General features: G+C 38.8%; 1 protein-coding gene across 1 annotated transcript in view; it reads left to right on the top strand.

Moving 5' to 3' along the window:
• Window positions 1–18,795, top strand: part of LOC117518659 (transmembrane and death domain protein 1-like) — a 57,918-nt gene that overhangs the window by 34,463 nt on the left and 4,660 nt on the right. Inside the window, exon 2 of the mRNA XM_034179904.1 lies at window positions 14,438–14,707. Within this exon, the coding sequence (XP_034035795.1) occupies window positions 14,438–14,707 (270 nt within the window). The remainder of the gene's footprint in view (window positions 1–14,437; window positions 14,708–18,795) is intronic.

The following is an 18,795-nucleotide window of genomic DNA, read 5'->3' as shown; positions in this document are numbered from 1 at the left end:
CTGGAAGACAAATCGATTGAGTCGCAGAGGAAGAAATGATAATAAAAAAAGAAAAGTGTTTGGCACATAGTCACTGCCGCTTCCAGCCTATAAGGTTTTGCAGGCTTGTGTTAAACCGTCTGGGTTTAAGAGCGATGGATTGGAGTTGTGCTCAGGTCTGCTTCATATTTTGAAGATTAAATGCCTATCCTCCTCCTACGCCATTTGGACGTCTGTGGAAGCATTTTATTCTGCAGTTTGTGGGTGTTTCAGCAGTGATTTACAGCCAGGATCATTGCTCTGCTGTTTATTTCCTGCACAGCGCTGCACTGAACCTCACATGCACCTACCTGTTCCAGCAGAGAGAGGAAAACAAAAAACAAACCCTGAAAACAGGTTGCCTTAATTAGCCGAGCTGATTATGCTGATTTGTGCTCAGAAAAGAAAAGTTTCGAAGAGCCGCTGTACTTAAAAATATGACTTTTATATGTTTTTATTAATAGCATAGGTGTAGATAGGGGAAGAGGGGCTGGGGATTAACACTCCCCCCCCCCACCCACCCACACACACACACACACACACACACACACACACACACACACACCTGATCAAAACATAATGATAGAAGAAACAACAGTTTTTGAATCTTTGAGCTAAGTGAACTAAATTTATCAGTTTCATGCCCCAAATGCTAAATGAACCAATTGTTTCAGTCAATAATTTTCTAAAATAAATTGATTAATTCAATCTTACAGTTGGGCAGCATGGTGGATTAGTGGTTAGCACGGTTGCCTCACAGTGAGAAGGTCGTGGGTTCAATTCCCGTGGCCTTTCTGTGTGGAGTTTGCATGTTCTCCCCGTGTTTGCGTGGGTTTCCTCCAGGTGCTCCAGTTTCCTCCCACATCCAAAAGACATGCAGGTTAGGTGGATTGGAATCTTTAAAATTGTCCGTAGGTGTGTGTGTGTGGGTGTGTCTGTGTTTGTTTGTCCTGTGAGAGACTGGCGTCCTGTCCTGGGTGTACCCCGCCTCGCGCTATATGACTGCTGGGATAGGCTCCAGCCCCCTGCCACCTTTAATTGGACTAAGCGGTAGAAGATGAATGAATGAATGAATCTTACAGTTACAAGGAGGCGCTGTGTTAGATTAGATAGAACTTTATTGATCCCTTGGGAAGACTTCCTCAGGGAAACAGGTTCCAGCAGCATTGTATAGCAGCACACAGGGTAAGAAGCACACAGAGTATCAAACGTGAAAGTAAAAAAGAAAAACAGTTTACAAATATAAACACAATACGTATAATTACCAGACATTTTTTTTTATTTAATCTTTATTTAACCAGGTTAGTCCCATTGAGATCGAGACCTCTTTTGCAAGGGAGACCTGGCCAAGTTTCCAATTCACCTATCCTGCATGTCTTTAAATGTGAGAGTACATGCAAACTCCACACAGAAAGGCCACAGGTGGGACTCGAACCCATGACCTTCTTGTTGTGAGGCGACAGTGCTAACCACTAGTCCACCGTGCCGACATACTGATCAATACCGGTTTACTGGCTACTACTTGTACTATTCATCTCTGTAGATAGGAGGGTTGGTGCCAATTATTTCAGGTGGATCAGCCGCATGCAGGTCTTTGAAAAAGGACTGAAACATCCTGAAAATGAAATGTTTGTTTCAGAAAGCAACTTACTGTTTCAAAATGTTCCAAACAATAAATAAAATGCCTGCTTTAGAAAATGACTCCTTATTTCAAAATACTCTAAACACTAACTGGAACCCCTGTTTCAGAAAATGACTGTTTCAAAATGCTTGAAACACTTAATGACAAACTTGCTTAAAAAAGACAGTCTTACTGGACCCTCTACAATTTGCATACTGCGAGAACAGGTCAACCGATGATGCCGTAGTCCAGACACACAATGCCCAATGCTCAATACCATCGCTCCCTCGATACTGAACAGGAAACGACAGGACCTGGGACTGTCAGCTGGATCCTCAGCTTCCTGTCGAACAGACACCAGGCGGTCAGACTGGGTGGCATCACCTCACCCTCCGTTGCATTGAACACCGGCACTCCTCAGGGATGTGTACTGAGTCCTCACTTGTACTCACTCTACACCTACGACTCCTAGGTGTAGAGTGAGTACAAAAGAGGACTCTAGATTTGTAGATTCTAAAGTCAGTTTTAAGCAGAAATGAGGTGAAAATCCGTGACACTTGGAAATGTCCGATGCGTAGTGAATGAATCAGCTAGCAGCTCGTGTACCCACAGCGCTCTGAAGGCTTCCCCCATATTTTATGATGAAATAATGCTGAATTTATGTGGAAATGATTGTTGTACAAAAGCTTCAGATATCTGTTACTGAGATAGATGATGAGTGATTTTTTTAGGGGGACCATTCGATCTGCGACACCGGCTTCAAAATGATTCAGTACGGCAAAATGCTTGAAGCACAATAGCAACATGGATTTGTTAATGGTTTTTCCCACACACCCAAAATGGATTCCTGACCTGAAACGTGTGTCCGCACCGATACTTGTTCATAATCCTATCCTGGCATTTTCTGTGGATTTACAATATCACAAAGTAAACAGGTCGGTAAGGTGGTCGGGCCTTAAATCCTGATTCATTTGGCACTTATGAGACATTCACTCCTGGAATAGAGCCTCACTGTGTTCATGATGTCATAAAGGTGTTGGAATGTAATAAAGGCTTTTAGTTCTGAAGTGAGAATGTGGATTTTGAGTCACTGGATGTTTGAATGTTCAGCTCAAATTAAATAAAGCTTTTTTATTCTCTTCAATCTATTATGTTTTTTCTTTGTACTGTGTTTGTAAAAATCTACATTCTTTTTATAGTTTCTCCTGCTTTGTTTATTTATTTTGTTAGCAGCATTCTGGAAAAACAACAAAATGTGATTTTTTTTTTTTTTATGCTGAAAATGGGCAAAGGAAGAAACTGATTTATTTTATTTTATTTATTTATTTTTTGTGTGAGTGAGTCCTAACAAACATGAGGATCCAGAAATGTATTAAATTATTAAAATATGTATCATATCCAATTACTGAGTCTGTCCTTCCTGCTGGGTATGATGTAAATTCTCCATCTGGGTCTGCAGCTGGAGCAGTGAAAGATATTTAATTTGAGGCTTTTTGGGAAGAACACAACAATTTTGTCAGTACTGTATGTGTTATTAAGGTGCACAAAAGACACAATATTTGCAGTCTGATTTGTTCGCAGGGTATCTCAAAACACCATGGACTGATTTTAATAAGATTTGGTGGAGAGGTAGTCATGGGGTGAAGGCAGTGTTGATAAGATTTTAATGCAGATTGAGTAAGATTTAATTAATATTTCCATTGTGTCTTCCATTAAATTCCATGTTATCTTACTTTGGAGCAACAGCACCACCTCTGGAGTGCCCTCGACTTTTTCAGACATTAACGCCACACATTTCTTATTCAATAATACATCAATTAATGGCACAAAATGTCACATTTTTTCAAGTGTAAATATAATTTGGATTTGCTATACTGCTTCATCAAATATAACAAAATAGAAACAATAGACTTTTTTCATGCAAATTGCAGATTGACTTATCCTCACAGGCAGACTGGGTTTGGATAGTGAACAACTGCAAAACATGCACATGCTTTCTGAGGACACTGCACACAGCAGATGATCATTATTGGAAGAAATCAGTGTCCAGTCACATAGTTTATGTGCAATTCTGCAGGAAGGGAAATCTATATTATTATGAGACAGTCAGAGCAGGAACACTGACGAGTTTTCTTCATGATTGATGACTCAGTCTAAATATGAAACGGCATCATTTGAGAAGAGAACTGAACTTGTTTAAGCTGAATCAGTGAGTTGAGGAGGAAATTTGGTGCACCGAGGCCCCAGAATGACCTCGCGCATGGAGATGATGGTCATAAATTGGGTTGAAGTCTCATTTTCCCGGCCGTATGTTGACCAGCTGCCACAGTTTGAAACTGTTTTCTCTCCAACAGCACCAAGTGACAGAATTAATGAGAACATTTTATGGGAAGCCAGGAAGAAATAAAAATGAGTCACAAGGGCAGCAAATAGTCAATAAATACGTATAAATACGGCAGTATAATTCTAGTTAAACTCACACTATGGTTTTCTAGTACAGTTTTAAATTAATGCAGTCCACTTATAATAATTTATATCAAAATAAAACATATGTAAGCCTCTCTATAAATAAGAGGACTGGCATGTGAGGAATCGTAAAGAAGTATTCTGCTGCCACCTAGGGTCTGGCAGCAGCACTGCAGCTCATCTGTGCTGCATGATTTTAAAATGAAAATGTCGATATGAAAACTTAACGCCTGTCTGCCTCATAAAAAAAAAAAAACCCTGCACTGCTGATGAATTAAAGTTGAAAATTAAAAAGAAAGAAAAGCAAAAAGTACAACACCACAAGTGGTGAATTCAGCTCACAATTTATGCAGATTTTTTTGCTTGTCTTCAGGGAAATATTTGATTATAAAATGTAAGGACATAAAACAAGAAGAGGAAGAAAAAGAAGAACTTACTAATGCCACTGTTTGATATTTAGTTTAATTGTGAAACAAATTTTCATTGAGAGGGAATGCTCAACATATTAAAAAATAAAGGTGTAGTCCCATTTTCATTTTTCTTTCATTTTTTTTTAACTATTTAAGTCATAAACGGGATTTCTTTGGCACCACTGTAATTTTATTTCTTCATATTAAAATAAAGGACTCACAGTTTTATATTTCCAACAAGATCATATTAAGGGCCCCTTCACACAAAGCACGATTGAGACAGAATGGCGCACGGAGGAGGAGTCAAATGGGACTCCTGAAAAATTTGAGCCACCTCAAACGCCTCGTACAGCTGTCACTGCAACCATTCACACACACCAGCAGCCAAAAGACCGAGTGCCCTGCAAGTGCTCATTCGATCCCCCTCTCGGCAGGTGTCAAACATCCAACACTGCTCGCTGGACACTTAGAAAAGGTGGGGCTATTTGCACTCTTGGTACGAGAGTAGACAGCAGTCGACCACATTTTGAGCTGTTTGTGAAAATCGTCTAAGTGTCCCACAATGTGGCATCACCAAGCAACATGCATGGGTGTGGCTGTGGCGACCCCCCGGGCCCCCAACACATGTGGCGTGCAGTGGGGGAGGCACACTTGCATGACATGCTGATATTTACAGGGTGATTCCATAATTTTTTTCCTCAGAATTGAGTGATTCCATATTTTTTTCCTCTGCTTGGTCTAAAAAAGTAACCGTTACTGACTGCCACAATCTTTTTTTCTTGATTTCTTATAGTGTTTCTTAAAGCCAGAAAGTTGCCATTTGAAATGACTTTAGTTTTGTGTCATGTCTGTGATCTTCTTTTTTTCTACAAAATTAAACAACTGAATGAACATCCTCCGAGGCCGGTGATTTCATAATTTTTGCCAGGGGTTGTACATTCCAGTCTATTTCCATGGTCTCAGCAACCAATGCACTGTCTATAATGTCTATGTTCGTGTACCGTAGGTTTGTGGCTTTTAACGACAACGGTTTATGACTTTTTCCCCACTGGGGAGATTTTTTTTTATTTTTTTTTTGTGATTTCCAGTTTGTGCCTTCGTCTACCATAGAGATTTTTTTTTTCTTTTAATTCATGATTCATGATGTATAGATTACTTTTCACTGTGAATTTAAAGCGCAGAATTTTTGAAATTTTAACATAACAAGCCTCAATTTTTGTTTTGTTTTTTTGATGTTCTAAAAAAATTTAAAGCATGTAAAAGCTGAAGGGGTGATACACAGAACTGCATATGGTGTTTATTACATGGAAAACCATACAAATGCATTGGGACTTTTGGTTTTTTCCACAGAGTGTGACTATCCGGATGATACCACAGTTTAGACGAGTTTTACTGCATCTCAATGTCACATTTTTCCACACATTTTGGGAGGAGTAGAATGCCCTTTGCCTTCATGTAAAGCATAAACATTTTGATAATAAATTAAGTTCATGGACTCCAGCACCCACACCCCATGACTCAACTGGAATAAGTGGGTTAAAAAAAAAAAAAATCAATGATTGATTGAATGAATTAAGTGCACTGAATTGTAGTGGGAGTGGATTGGGCCATCAAAACTGCTTATGGAAACAAAGTAACTAATGTCAACTGGGCAGGAATCTGCACCTAAAGATTTTTTTTATGATTTTATGATCATGTAATATATTATTTTCATTACTTGAGTAATATAATACTTAATTTACTGACATGACATTCTAAAAACTTGTCATTTACATCACAATATTTTATTGAGGTTACTTTTCTCATATAAAAAAATATATGGTACAGTATGCACCGCTGGACATTATTCTACCAAAAATAAGAAAATAAATGTAAAAAAAAAAAAAGCCCAGTCTTTCCTGGTAATGTGTCTTTTACAGTAAGTACTGTAGTGCTGGATTTAGCAATCATGCAGTAAAATAAATAATTTTTAATTAATAAATAATAATTCAAGTCATTTTTAGTAATAACAAAAGTGTAACCTTAAATCTATGAACACAACAAAACATCTGACAGTAAAATATGTGGCGTTATGTCTCAAAGATTTGATGTTATATAGGTCATAAATAATCTTTAAAACGTTAAAAATACATTAATATCGAATGGACACAGCTTACATACATACAGTAGCTTTATTCAACTCAAAACTTTATTTTCAATTGTTCATCGAGGGAGCAGAGTTTTTCCTCTTCGTCTTACCGTGAGAAGGTGTATAAATGTGAACTTTCTTTTTTCATGAAGCGTTTTTGAAATGGATTAACATTTAGTTTGTCGTGCTGGATGAAGTTCCTCGCTCGGTAAGAGGTTTTTGATGTACTTTCACTGTTAACGCGCTCAACCCAAACTGCCTTCAATATTTTGTCAATTGTAATTTCATTTGATTTTGTGCAAATTACGTCATATCATAAAACATCACTCTGCACAGATTTAAAATCATCTTTGGCAGCGTCGCTATTCGGCGCACATCCCATCCGTGAAATCTTAACCAAATCGTATAAAAACGTCAACTTTTGTAATTAGCTTCGTCACATATTCTCAACTCACATACACGTCACGTTTTTAAAAATAAAAGCGTCATCGACGGGGACCGCGCTCAAATGTGGATGGATTGAAGCGATGTAACGTTAGTTTTAAGAACCTTAACAAACACGGGGACAAAGTTTATACACGACTGAGACGCACTGTTTTGTTCCGTAATGGGACGTTTCAGCTATACAGTACGACAGCGTGACGGTAGCACTGCAGCGACAAGCCATTTCTAACGTGCAGACTTTGAAAAACACCATGTTATTCGGTGTCTTGTTAAAATACTCCCACACTTGAGAAGACCGTGGACAAGCTTTTATTTATTTTTTAATCTCTGTTTTAGCTGCTTGATCGTCAGTCAACGCTCTTACTACAGGCAGCCATCTTGTGGCACATCGACGTTACGTAAATCGACGTACTTACGTCAGCGTACGTCACTTACGTAAATACGCCACCACGTCTCCCCACCCCGTCTGAAATTCTTCGCGCCCATTCCGTGACGTCACAAAGACGACAACAGACCACATTAGAGCAGTGCGCTGTGAGGGGCTTTATGATGTGTGAGCCAAACGTTAGCTAGCCTTTGTGCTTTTGTCTCAACAGCAGCTGTTTGTAAGGAGGCTGACCTGAACAACACATTTGGTCACATTTGATCATTTTTTAGCTGGATTGTGTGGATTAACTTTACAAGTTAGACTTTAGTATTTGTGGCCTGGGCTGTGAAATATTTGATCATGAGCAGCATGTTTGGTGTTTACACCAAATCATCTGATAGGAAAGTCTGGATTATGTGCACCTTAATCTACCTTGTAATTTTTACTTCAGCTCTGGCAGAGGACACAGGTAAGAACTTCTGCGGTTACATAATTGTTTTTTTTAATTATTTTTTATTTTTCTCTGTGTGCTTCGTACCCTGTGTGTTGCTACACAATGCTGCTGGAACCTCAATTTTCCCGAGGGACTCTTCCCAAGGGATGAATTGGGCAGCGCAGTCTCGTTTGAGGGCGGGCGCTAAAGGGGTAACATATGCTGCATATGATGTAATTTCTCTATTTCTGGGCACAGAAACACCGCACTTTCTCTGAGTTTTTGGGCAAATTACACACAAAGTGAAAATGCAAAGAAAAAGTGATGATGCGGTGGAAAGCGGACATGTGTTATGGTTTGTTTATGACATGAAATATGTCAAGGCAGTTGTGCAGGTGAGGGAAAGCAGGTACTCTCGTTAGCTGTGCAGGCTAACACTTACCGACACAATCTCTCCCATTTACCTTGTCTTCCCTTCTCCACTGGGAACCAAAAAAACTCCACTTTTCGTGGCTGCTTCGGTGATTGCAGCAGAAAACAAAACAGTACACCATTTTTGCGATAGAATTAACGCTGTTTGTGGGGACAGACTAATACCTGGGCGGGTGCGAGTATGCTTTTAAGTTTACTGAGGCGTGTTGAATGGTTTGTGCTGTAACTCCTACACTGTGCCTGGGGGTTTCTCTGCTGTGTTCATGCCAGCTGTCCTCAGATGTGGTCAAATCCCACAATATCACGTGGGGGTTCCAACGAGACTGCGCTGGCCTATAAAGTTATATCTAATCTAATCTAATCTAATTAGGAAATATTAAAATAAGTATTCATTTGAAGGAACTCAGGCTAATATGACAGTTTGATACCATGTAAATGGGTCATTTTATGAAAAGGGGTCACCAAAATGTGACACGAGGGTCAGTTTTTAAATTTCCTAGCAAGGTGCTATAGACTGTAAGATATGAATACACAGACCATGGGGAATGCATAAAATCCACTAATCAAATCAAATCAATTTTATTTATATAGCGCCAAATCACAACAAACAATTGCCCCAAGGTGCTTTATATTGTAAGGCAAAGCCATACAATAATTACGGAAAAACCCCAACGGTCAAAACGACCCCCTGTGAGCAAGCACTTGGCGACAGTGGGAAGGAAAAACTCCCTTTTAACAGGAAGAAACCTCCAGCAGAACCAGGCTCAGGGAGGGGCAGTCTTCTGCTGGGACTGGTTGGGGCTGAGGGAGAGAACCAGGAAAAAGACATGCTGTGGAGGGGAGCAGAGATCAATCACTAATGATTAAATGCAGAGTGGTGCATACAGAGCAAAAAGAGAAAGAAACACTCAGTGCATCATGGGAACCCCCCAGCAGTCTAAGTCTATAGCAGCATAACTAAGGGATGGTTCAGGGTCACCTGATCCAGCCCTAACTATAAGTTTTAGCAAAAAGGAAAGTTTTAAGCCTAATCTTAAAAGTAGAGAGGGTGTCTGTCTCCCTGATCTGAATTGGGAGCTGGTTCCACAGGAGAGGAGCCTGAAAGCTGAAGGCTCTGCCTCCCATTCTACTCTTACAAACCCTAGGAACTACAAGTAAGCCTGCAGTCTGAGAGCGAAGCGCTCTATTGGGGTGATATGGTACTATGAGGTCCCTAAGATAAGATGGGACCTGATTATTCAAAACCTTATAAGTAAGAAGAAGAATTTTAAATTCTATTCTAGAATTAACAGGAAGCCAATGAAGAGAGGCCAATATGGGTGAGATATGCTCTCTCCTTCTAGTCCCTGTCAGTACTCTAGCTGCAGCATTTTGAATTTTGAACAGATACAGCAAAACACCACTGTGCTCCGGAACAGGAAGTGATACAATACCGCAGTGACAGCCAACCACCAGTAGAGGCCGACTTATCTATTGAGATAAGTCATGTTATACTTTTTTGGATGGGCTCGTGGGAAAGCCCCAGAGTGCTATTTTTAAATGGACTGCATTTATGATGTTTTTCCATCTGCATCAGAAGCTATAATTATAATATGTGCATGGATTGCAGCCCCCCCCCCCCACAATAACCCTGAACTGGAATGAGTGGGTAGGGGAGGGGGCGGTGAGCGATGTCATAAAGTCAAGTACAATACAGCAGTGCACTGTGAGTGGCTTTATGACCTTTGAGCAAGAAATTTGCATATGAGCTCTTTGCTCAACACCAACTTTGTCTCAGGAGATCAACCACAACATGTTTTTGCACAATATCATTTTCATAGCTTGATTGTGTGGATTTAATAATAATAAAAAAACAATCAACCTGCCAGATAAATTTTAATATTCTGACTTGGAGTTTGACATACTTGATCAAGAGAAGCATGTGTGGTGTTTACACCAACGTAGCTGACAATAAAATCTGGATAATGTGTGCCTTCATCTTTGTATTTATGAATTCAGTCCTCGCAGAGGACACAGGTAAGAGCATTATATATATACATATATATATATATATATATATATATATATATATATATATATATATATATATATATATATATATATATATATATATATATATATATATATATATATATATATATACATACATACATACATATATATATATATATATATATATATATATATATATATATATATATATATATATATATATATATATATATATATATATATATATATATTTTAGGGTGTCCCAAAAAATGCCAACTTTAAAAAATTTCGAGTCTCACCCACCAGAAAGTTTCCTTTTGGTGAGTCATTCTCACATGTAAAATTGTTTGCCAATCAGAAATTATTTAGAGGTGGCTCAAGTTCATCAAACACTGAAAATCTAACTGCAACAATCGACATCGGTGCAATAATTGGAATGTCATATCTTTGCCAGTTTTAGAACTATTAGATCACTACTTTTCAGATGTGTACAGTTTATTTTGGTAATTTAGAAATTATAGCAGCAGATTGGGTGCTCGATGTTTACTGCAGTGACTACACAGGTCCAAACTTGGCTCCAAACCCAATTTGTGCAGAAGCTGGGCTTCATAGTCAGCCTATGATATTGGTCAGTTAGACAATTTATTTACATGTTATATTTACAATATTGTGTTTACTTACTTTTTATTTTGCCTTTATGGCTTTGTTTAATATTTTTTGGTACTTTGTTGATAACTGCATTCTGAAAGTTCTTACAGATTATTCATAAATGTAAAAAAAAAAAAAACACTCTGAGCCATTTTTATCATTTCTGTATAATTAGTGCAATGAAAATACTTATGTGAATACTGAAAATCAGCTGCTGGTTAAAGGTATGTAATATGTTACTGTGATGCGTTCATATGGAATATATCAATGTTTCTAGTGTTTAGAGAGACCAAAACTGGTGAGTGTCCATACAGTGCTATAGTTTTCTTTCACTTCCCAGTCTTCCAGGTTTCAGATCTGCAAAAAACTGGCAAACCAGGTTTTACCATTTCTTTGCTATTTTTGTAGGAGAATGGCACGAACCATCAATTTCTAAATTACCAAAGGAAATTGTACACAAATGAAAAGTAGTTATCTAATAGTTCTAACAGTGGCAGAGATATGACATTTCAAATACTGCACCAATGCCAATTGTCGCAGGTAGATTTAGAATGTTTGGTGACCTTGAGCCACCTCTAAATAATTTCTGATTGGCAAACAATTTTGGTGGGTGAGACTCGAAATTTTTTAAAGTTGGCATTTTTTGGGACACCCTAATATATATATATATATATATATATATATATATATTGAATATAATTATACTAATGTTAATTTTAACTAATTAACTAATTTTAGCATATTAAGTACACTCAGGTGGACAAATTGCATTTGCATGATTGCAAATGGGCTAAATTGAAAATCTGTGCTATTTTTTGCACTTGATAGGCACTGTCCTCATTGTGCCCTGTTTTTAACCAAGTATGCAGTTGTTTGTATTTGTGAGTGTGCAGTGGTGTTTGTGCATACTTTACCTCACACAAACCTTTAGTAAATCAGGTTCCAAATGTATAATTTATTGACATCATGCAAATGTCCCAAACTGATGTGAAATCAGTTGGATGTAAATGTAAATAATTTGGAGGAATATTGTAGCTGGGCAGGTGTGTTATTGCAAGGGAATTTTATATTTAGTAATGTGGACATGGTAGAGTATGCAAATTGCAGTGTGTGTGTGTGTGTGTGTGTGTGTGTGTGTGTGTGGTGGGGCAGGGGGTTCCAGCCATACTGCTGGATCAGCCCAATCTCATGTATTTTTTTTCTCCAATCTCCACCCCACATTTGTAATGGTGTCATGAAAAATGATTTAATGAGTTTGTGAAATTATTTTGTGACTGTATCACAAAATTTGGGTGACACAGCAGGCCTCTGTGGTTCGGATTAGAGTTAAAAATAATGACTGAAACTTGACCGTGTCATGAAAATGTGACACATTTCGTGATGGTGGCATGAAAAAACAGCTCAGTCTCACTCTTTTTTTTTTCATGATACTGCCACAAAATGTCACATTTTCATGATGCTGTCAGGTAGGCTGGACATAATACACCTGTTAAACAGAGCCACATGACACAATGACACAGACGTCATTCACCCCAGCAGCTGTGGTCTGAGACGAGCAATTAAAAGTACAGCCCGACCGATATGGATTTTTGAGGCCGATAACGATAACGATATTTGGATGAAAAAAATGCTGATAATTGATAAATCGGCTAATTTGCCGATAGCCAATAAATCAGCCGATATTATTTTTTTTTTAAATGAATAAAATGTTCTTTTTTTGGACCCTTAACAAAAAAGCTATGAGCTAAAAGCTGAAGCTTTGTCCTCATATTGATTAACTTTATAACAGAGAAGAATTTTCAAGTTCAAAAAATGCCATCAAGAATTAAACCTTTGTGAAATTAGCAAATACATATCCTTAAAAAGAGTTGTGAAATACATCTGATCTTGTACCTCTTGTTGCTGCAACTTAGATATAGGTTCAGGATAAGGGTATAGATCCTTCTAAACTTTATGCTTTTGTCAGCCAATCAGTGCAGTGTAACAGCGAACTACGGGGGCCGGCGATAAACACATTTAAGCAGGGGTGTAAGCAGCTCTCAGTTGAATGGAGTCAGAGCTCCATCTACTGGACAAACGGTGCAAGGACATTTTACATTGCCGACACAAACATTATTTCATTAACTGTTCTGTTTATGAGAAATTATCGGCGTTCTATCGGCAAAATTTCGACCGATAGTGAGTACTTTGAAAAGGGCTTATATCAGCCGATAATATCGGCCAGCCGATATATCGGTTGGGCTCTAATAAAAAGCAGCAAGAAATCACACATAAGAATCATTTCAACATAAGAAAGCTGCTCCTCATTTGAAAACAGTCTGTTGTCCTTTCTTTTTTCATATAACGTCCACTGACAACATTGTGCATTACACAGCTGCCCATTACGTTCACCACCGAATCTGTTTTTAACCCCTCCAGCCGCTCTGTGTTTAAAAAAAAAAAAAAAAAAAAAAAAAAAAAAACAGAGCTAAGGAGAAAAGAAAAATGGACCAAAAATATATAAATAAATAAACTCCCACAAAAAGAAGGCCAAGAAAGAAACTTGGCCTTCTTTTTGTGGTATTTCATGTTCATGTTCAATTAGAACCTGAACTTAAAGGCTACTTTATGCGTTAGCCTTGTTTTTAGCTAGCTAACTGGCTCTCTGACCACCCATACTGCTGATGTAGCTACACGCTAGCTAGCAGCCCACTATTGCAAACTACAAATCTGATTGGCTTTCCAATGTGACAGTCTAACTACATTATGCCCCGTACCAGTCAGTGTGCTTGTCTGTTCTTCATGAAAATTCAGTAAGTTATATATTATATTCCAATTCTAAGGTGGAACTATGCTAGTATACTAAGGTATATCTAAAAAGGAAGAGTAAATAGAAGAGTAGTAAAGAGTAGAGTAGAGCCACTTAGGTGCCTGGTCTTGAGAACCAGGGATGGTGGGTAATGTGACATAAAACCTGTGCCAAATCAAGCTCAGAGCAGGTAATATGTATATGTTGCGGACATGAGGAGCAAAGCTCTTCAGCATCTCACCATGTCATTTAGGTCCTTCAGACTTCTGGATAATGACAGTCTTGATAATGTGTGCTTTCATCTTACTTGTATTTCAACTCGAGCAGAGGACACGGGTGAGAGCATCTTAATTTACAACTTTAGCAATCATTAAAATATGGGTTCATTTGAAGAAAGTCAAAGTGAGCCAGAACTTTCTGGCTTCTCTGTTCTGAGTGTTGGGAAATGTTCATTATTCAGTATCTGTTCTCTGCAACCAAAGGAGGGTAATATGACAGTTTGACACCATGCAAGCAAGCCTTGCTAATTGAGAGAACAACCATGCTGCAGTAGAGTTGTGCCGGATCAGCCGTAAGCTTCATTAGCCGCGGTCACATTAGTGTACAGATCACATGGCTGAATCTGGTGCCTTTCCTATTAAACTGGCTCTGTACACTTTTTTAAAAATAGTTTTTCTTCTTCTTTTTCAGTGTTAGAGAACATGGGTCCCCATCAGCTGGAGCTATTAGTGGACATGCTGACCATCAGTGAGTGTGAGAACCTCCTGGCTATCCTCTCAAATCCAGAGGAAGACATCATCCAGAGGATTAATAAACTCTCCGCTGAAAATAATCCTCTTGGTTTATCGTCTCGAGGCAAGAGGGACATCTCATCGGCTGTGGGTGCTTCAGCATCTACAACTACAAATCCACCCACCAGCCAGCATCGAACGAAGAGAACTGCTTCTTCTGTGGATACCGGTACATTATATTTGCCAAAAGCTCACATCACCCTGAATCCTTTTAGACTTTAGACCAAAATATTCAGAACCAAGGAATAGTTTGTAGGAGATTATATTAATTTTACATGCAAAAAGTGGATGTGCTATTACATACTTGGGTTATGTTTCCCATCGTTTTAACAAGAAAACCAGTTGCTGAGTTAAGCTAATATCACTGTAACCACATAAGTAACATGTCCCATAGAGTAAATTCAACCTCTTATCCAACTTATGGTGACATTATAAATACTCATGAAGCTCTTAAATATTGTGGTTCATAGAAATATATATATATATATATATATATATATATATACGAGGTCTGTGATGAAAAAAGCGGTCCTTTTTATTTTTTCAAAAAATAAATGGATTTGATTCATATGTTTTTACGTCAGACAAGCTTGAACCCTCGTGCGCATGCGTGAGTTTTTTCACACGTGTCGGTGACGTCATTCGCCTGTGGGCAGGCCTTGAGTGAGGAGTGCTCCACCCCGCCCGTCGGAATCTCTTTGTCTGAATAGCCGCTGCGGACGGCGCGCGTTGCTTTATCAACATTTTTTCTGGACCTGTGAGGAATATCCGAGTGGACACTATTCGAGAAATTAAGCTGGTTTTCAGTGAAAAGTTTAACGGCTGATGAGAGATTATGGGGTGTTTCTGTCACTGTAAGGACTTCCCACGGAGCGGGACGTCGCGCAGCGCTTCCAGGCACCGTCGTCGGCCTGTTTTGACCTGAAAACATTCTAACTTAAGGCTTAATTCACCCAGGATGTCGTGAGAGAACAGAGAAGATTCAGAACAGGCCGGCATGAGGACTTTATGCGGACATTCCACTGTTTAAGGACATTTTGTAATGAAAGACGTGCGCGCAAATTCGCCGAGTCGTTTCCGTGACGACTCGGCGAATCTGTGTGCGCCGCGACAGGAAAAACACCTTCGTGTTGAAAACCATTTGTAAAATTCAGGCGGCTTTTGATGTCTTTCAACAAGTGAGTAACTGAGAAATTGTTTAACAGCTTGGGCATGTTCCAACTTGCCCGTTAAGGTTTCCAAAGGAGGTGTTTTTCCTGTCGCGACCCCCCGCGGTCGGGTCCGGCCCGACATGCGACTCTGCCCGCACGTTCTTTCATTACAAAATGTCCGTTAACAATGGAATGTCCAAATAAACTCCTCATGCCGACTTCTTCTGAAAGTTCTCTGTTCTCTGACGACTTACTGGATCAATAGAGCCTGAAATGTGGAAGTTTTCAACTTGAAACGGCGAGACACTGCCGCCTCGAAGCGCAGATCACCGTCAGGCGCCGTGGGCCGTCCTTAAAGCGACACTACCAGACCAAAATCTCTCATCAGCCATTAAAATTTTTACCGAAAACCAGCTGAATTTATCGAATGGTGTCCACTCAGTTGTGCCTTACAGTTTTTGAAAAAATTTTTATCAAACAAAGCAGCAGTCTCTGAGCCATTCCTAAACAATGAAAAAAATGACGAGAGGGTGGGCGACTCCTCACTCAAAGACTGCCCACAGGCAAATGACGTAACCGACAGGCGTGAAAAAACTCTTGCATGCCCACGAGGGTTCAAGCATGTCTGATGTAATCACAGGTGATTCAAATCCATATGGTTTTTGAAAAAAAATAATAAGGTCCGTTACTTTTATCACAGACCATGTATATATATATATATATATATATATATATATATATATATATATATACATATTAAACTGGTAACTTGGTGACCATTTTTAAATTATGTACAACACTTTGGTCGACTGTCGTTGTTTTAAACGTGCTTTAGAAATAAAGGTTGAGTTGAGCTGGTATTATACCATGCCTGCTCTTGCACATGTATATTAGCAAAGCACTGCCTGAGCTGTTAGCATGATGGTTAGCTTAAAATTTATGTTTTCCTACCAGCTGATGTGCATATATAGAAATTCCAACCTCTAGCCTTGAACTTTCTGTCGGGCTGGAATTTTCACTCAAAATATGTGAGTAAATTGAGGAACCGGAGATATTTGGCTTGACATCACAGTCATGGGAGCCGCATTTGCGACTAGTGAGGCAACAATGTTACTAATGTTGAAAATGCATTACTGCTATATACAGTAGTGTTCAGAATAATAGTAGTGCTATGTGACTAAAAAGATTAATCCAGGTTTTGAGTATATTTCTTATTGTTACATGGGAAACAAGGTACGAGTAGATTCAGTAGATTCTCACAAATCCAACAAGACCAAGCGTTCATGATATGCACACTCTTAAGGCTATGAAATTGGGCTATTAGTAAAAAAAAAAAAGTAGAAAAGGGGGTGTTCACAATAATAGTAATGTGGCATTCAGTCAGTGATTTCGTCAATTTTGAGGAACAAACAGGTGTGAATCAGGTGTCCCCTGTGTAAGGATGAAGCCAGCACCTGTTGAACATGCTTTTCTCTTTGAAAGCGTGAGGAAAATGGGACGTCCAAGACATTGTTCAGAAGAACAGCGTAGTTTGATTAAAAAGTTGTTTGGAGAGGGGAAAACCTATACGCAGGTGCAAAAAATTATAAGCTGTCCGTGTACATTGATCTCCAATGCTTTAAAATGGACAAAAAAAACAGAGACGATCAGCTCCAGGATGATCAAAGACAGTCTGGAGTTACCTGTAAGTGCTGTGACAGTTAGAAGATGCCTGTGTGAAGCTAATTTATTTGCAAGAATCCCCCGCAAAGTCCCTCTGTTAAATAAAAGACATGTGCAGAAGAGGTTACAATTTGCCAAAGAACACATCAACTGGCCTAAAGAGAAATGGAGGAATATTTTGTGGACTGATGAGAGTAAAATTGTTCTTTTTGGGTCCAAGGGCCGCAGACAGTTTGTGAGATGACCCCCAAACTCTGAATTCAAGCCACAGTTCACAGTGAAGACAGTGAAGCATGGTGGTGCAAGCATCATGATATGGGCATGTTTCTCCTACTATGGTGTTGGGCCTATATATCGCATACCAGGTATCATGGATCAGTTTGGATATGTCAAAATACTTGAAGAGGTCATGTTGCCTTATGCTGAAGAGGACATGCCCTTGAAATGGGTGTTTCAACAAGACAATGACCCCAAGCACACTAGTAAACGAGCAAAATCTTGGTTTCAAACCAACAAAATTAATGCCTCGCAGATGTGAAGAAATTATGAAAAACTGTGGTTATACAACTAAATACTAGTCTAGTGATTCACAGGATTGCTAAAAAAGCAGTTTGAACATAATAGTTTTGAGTCTGTAGCATCAACAGCAGATGCTACTATTATTGTGAACACCCCCTTTTCTACTTTTTTTACTAATAACCCAATTTCATAGCTTTAAGAGTGTGTATATCATGAATGCTTGGTCTTGTTGGATTTGTGAGAATCTACTGAATCTACTGGTACCTTGTTTCCCATGTAACAATAAGAAATATACTCAAAACCTGGATTAATCTTTTTAGTCACATAGCATTACTATTATTCTCAACACTACTGTATAATATTTTCACATTCCATGTGCCGTTAGTTACATTTCCAGCACCACACATCAGCAAAAAAAATGTCAGTGGCGAATTCATTTAGCCCAAAAGATAATGTTAGCCTAGCTCTACTGTGATAGGCTAAGTAGTTGATTCATATGTGTCTCTGAGGAAATCGCATGATTTCAGTTTTTCTGGAAGTAGGGGATTTTATGTCTGGGCTTTCCGAGCTTCTGAGGGTTGTGAACACAGCATATGTCAAGATCTGGAGGAGAAATTGTGCCACATCAAAACTACTGTGGCAACCATGAGCAAATTGGGAAAAGTCAAAAACAACTACTTTTATTGCTCATAATCTGGGCTTTTATGAAGGTTGATCTTGGGGTAATTTTGCAATGCTTATCATCTGACTACACTAATGAATATGGCCTAAATATATGTTTATTCTGGCTTCATCATTAAAAAAAATGCTGGAGCAAATGACACCATCCTCAAGCCGCGCCCAACAATTTGGGCTGGCCTGTGATTGTGTTAGATTTGTGCTGCAACAGTTTTTGCTTTTTCATGCTTGTGGGAAACTCAGATTT

Source organism: Thalassophryne amazonica, chromosome 1 (assembly GCF_902500255.1).
Source record: "Thalassophryne amazonica chromosome 1, fThaAma1.1, whole genome shotgun sequence".
Taxonomy (NCBI): Eukaryota; Metazoa; Chordata; class Actinopteri; order Batrachoidiformes; family Batrachoididae; genus Thalassophryne; species Thalassophryne amazonica.
This window is presented reverse-complemented; position numbering and strand designations above follow the sequence as displayed.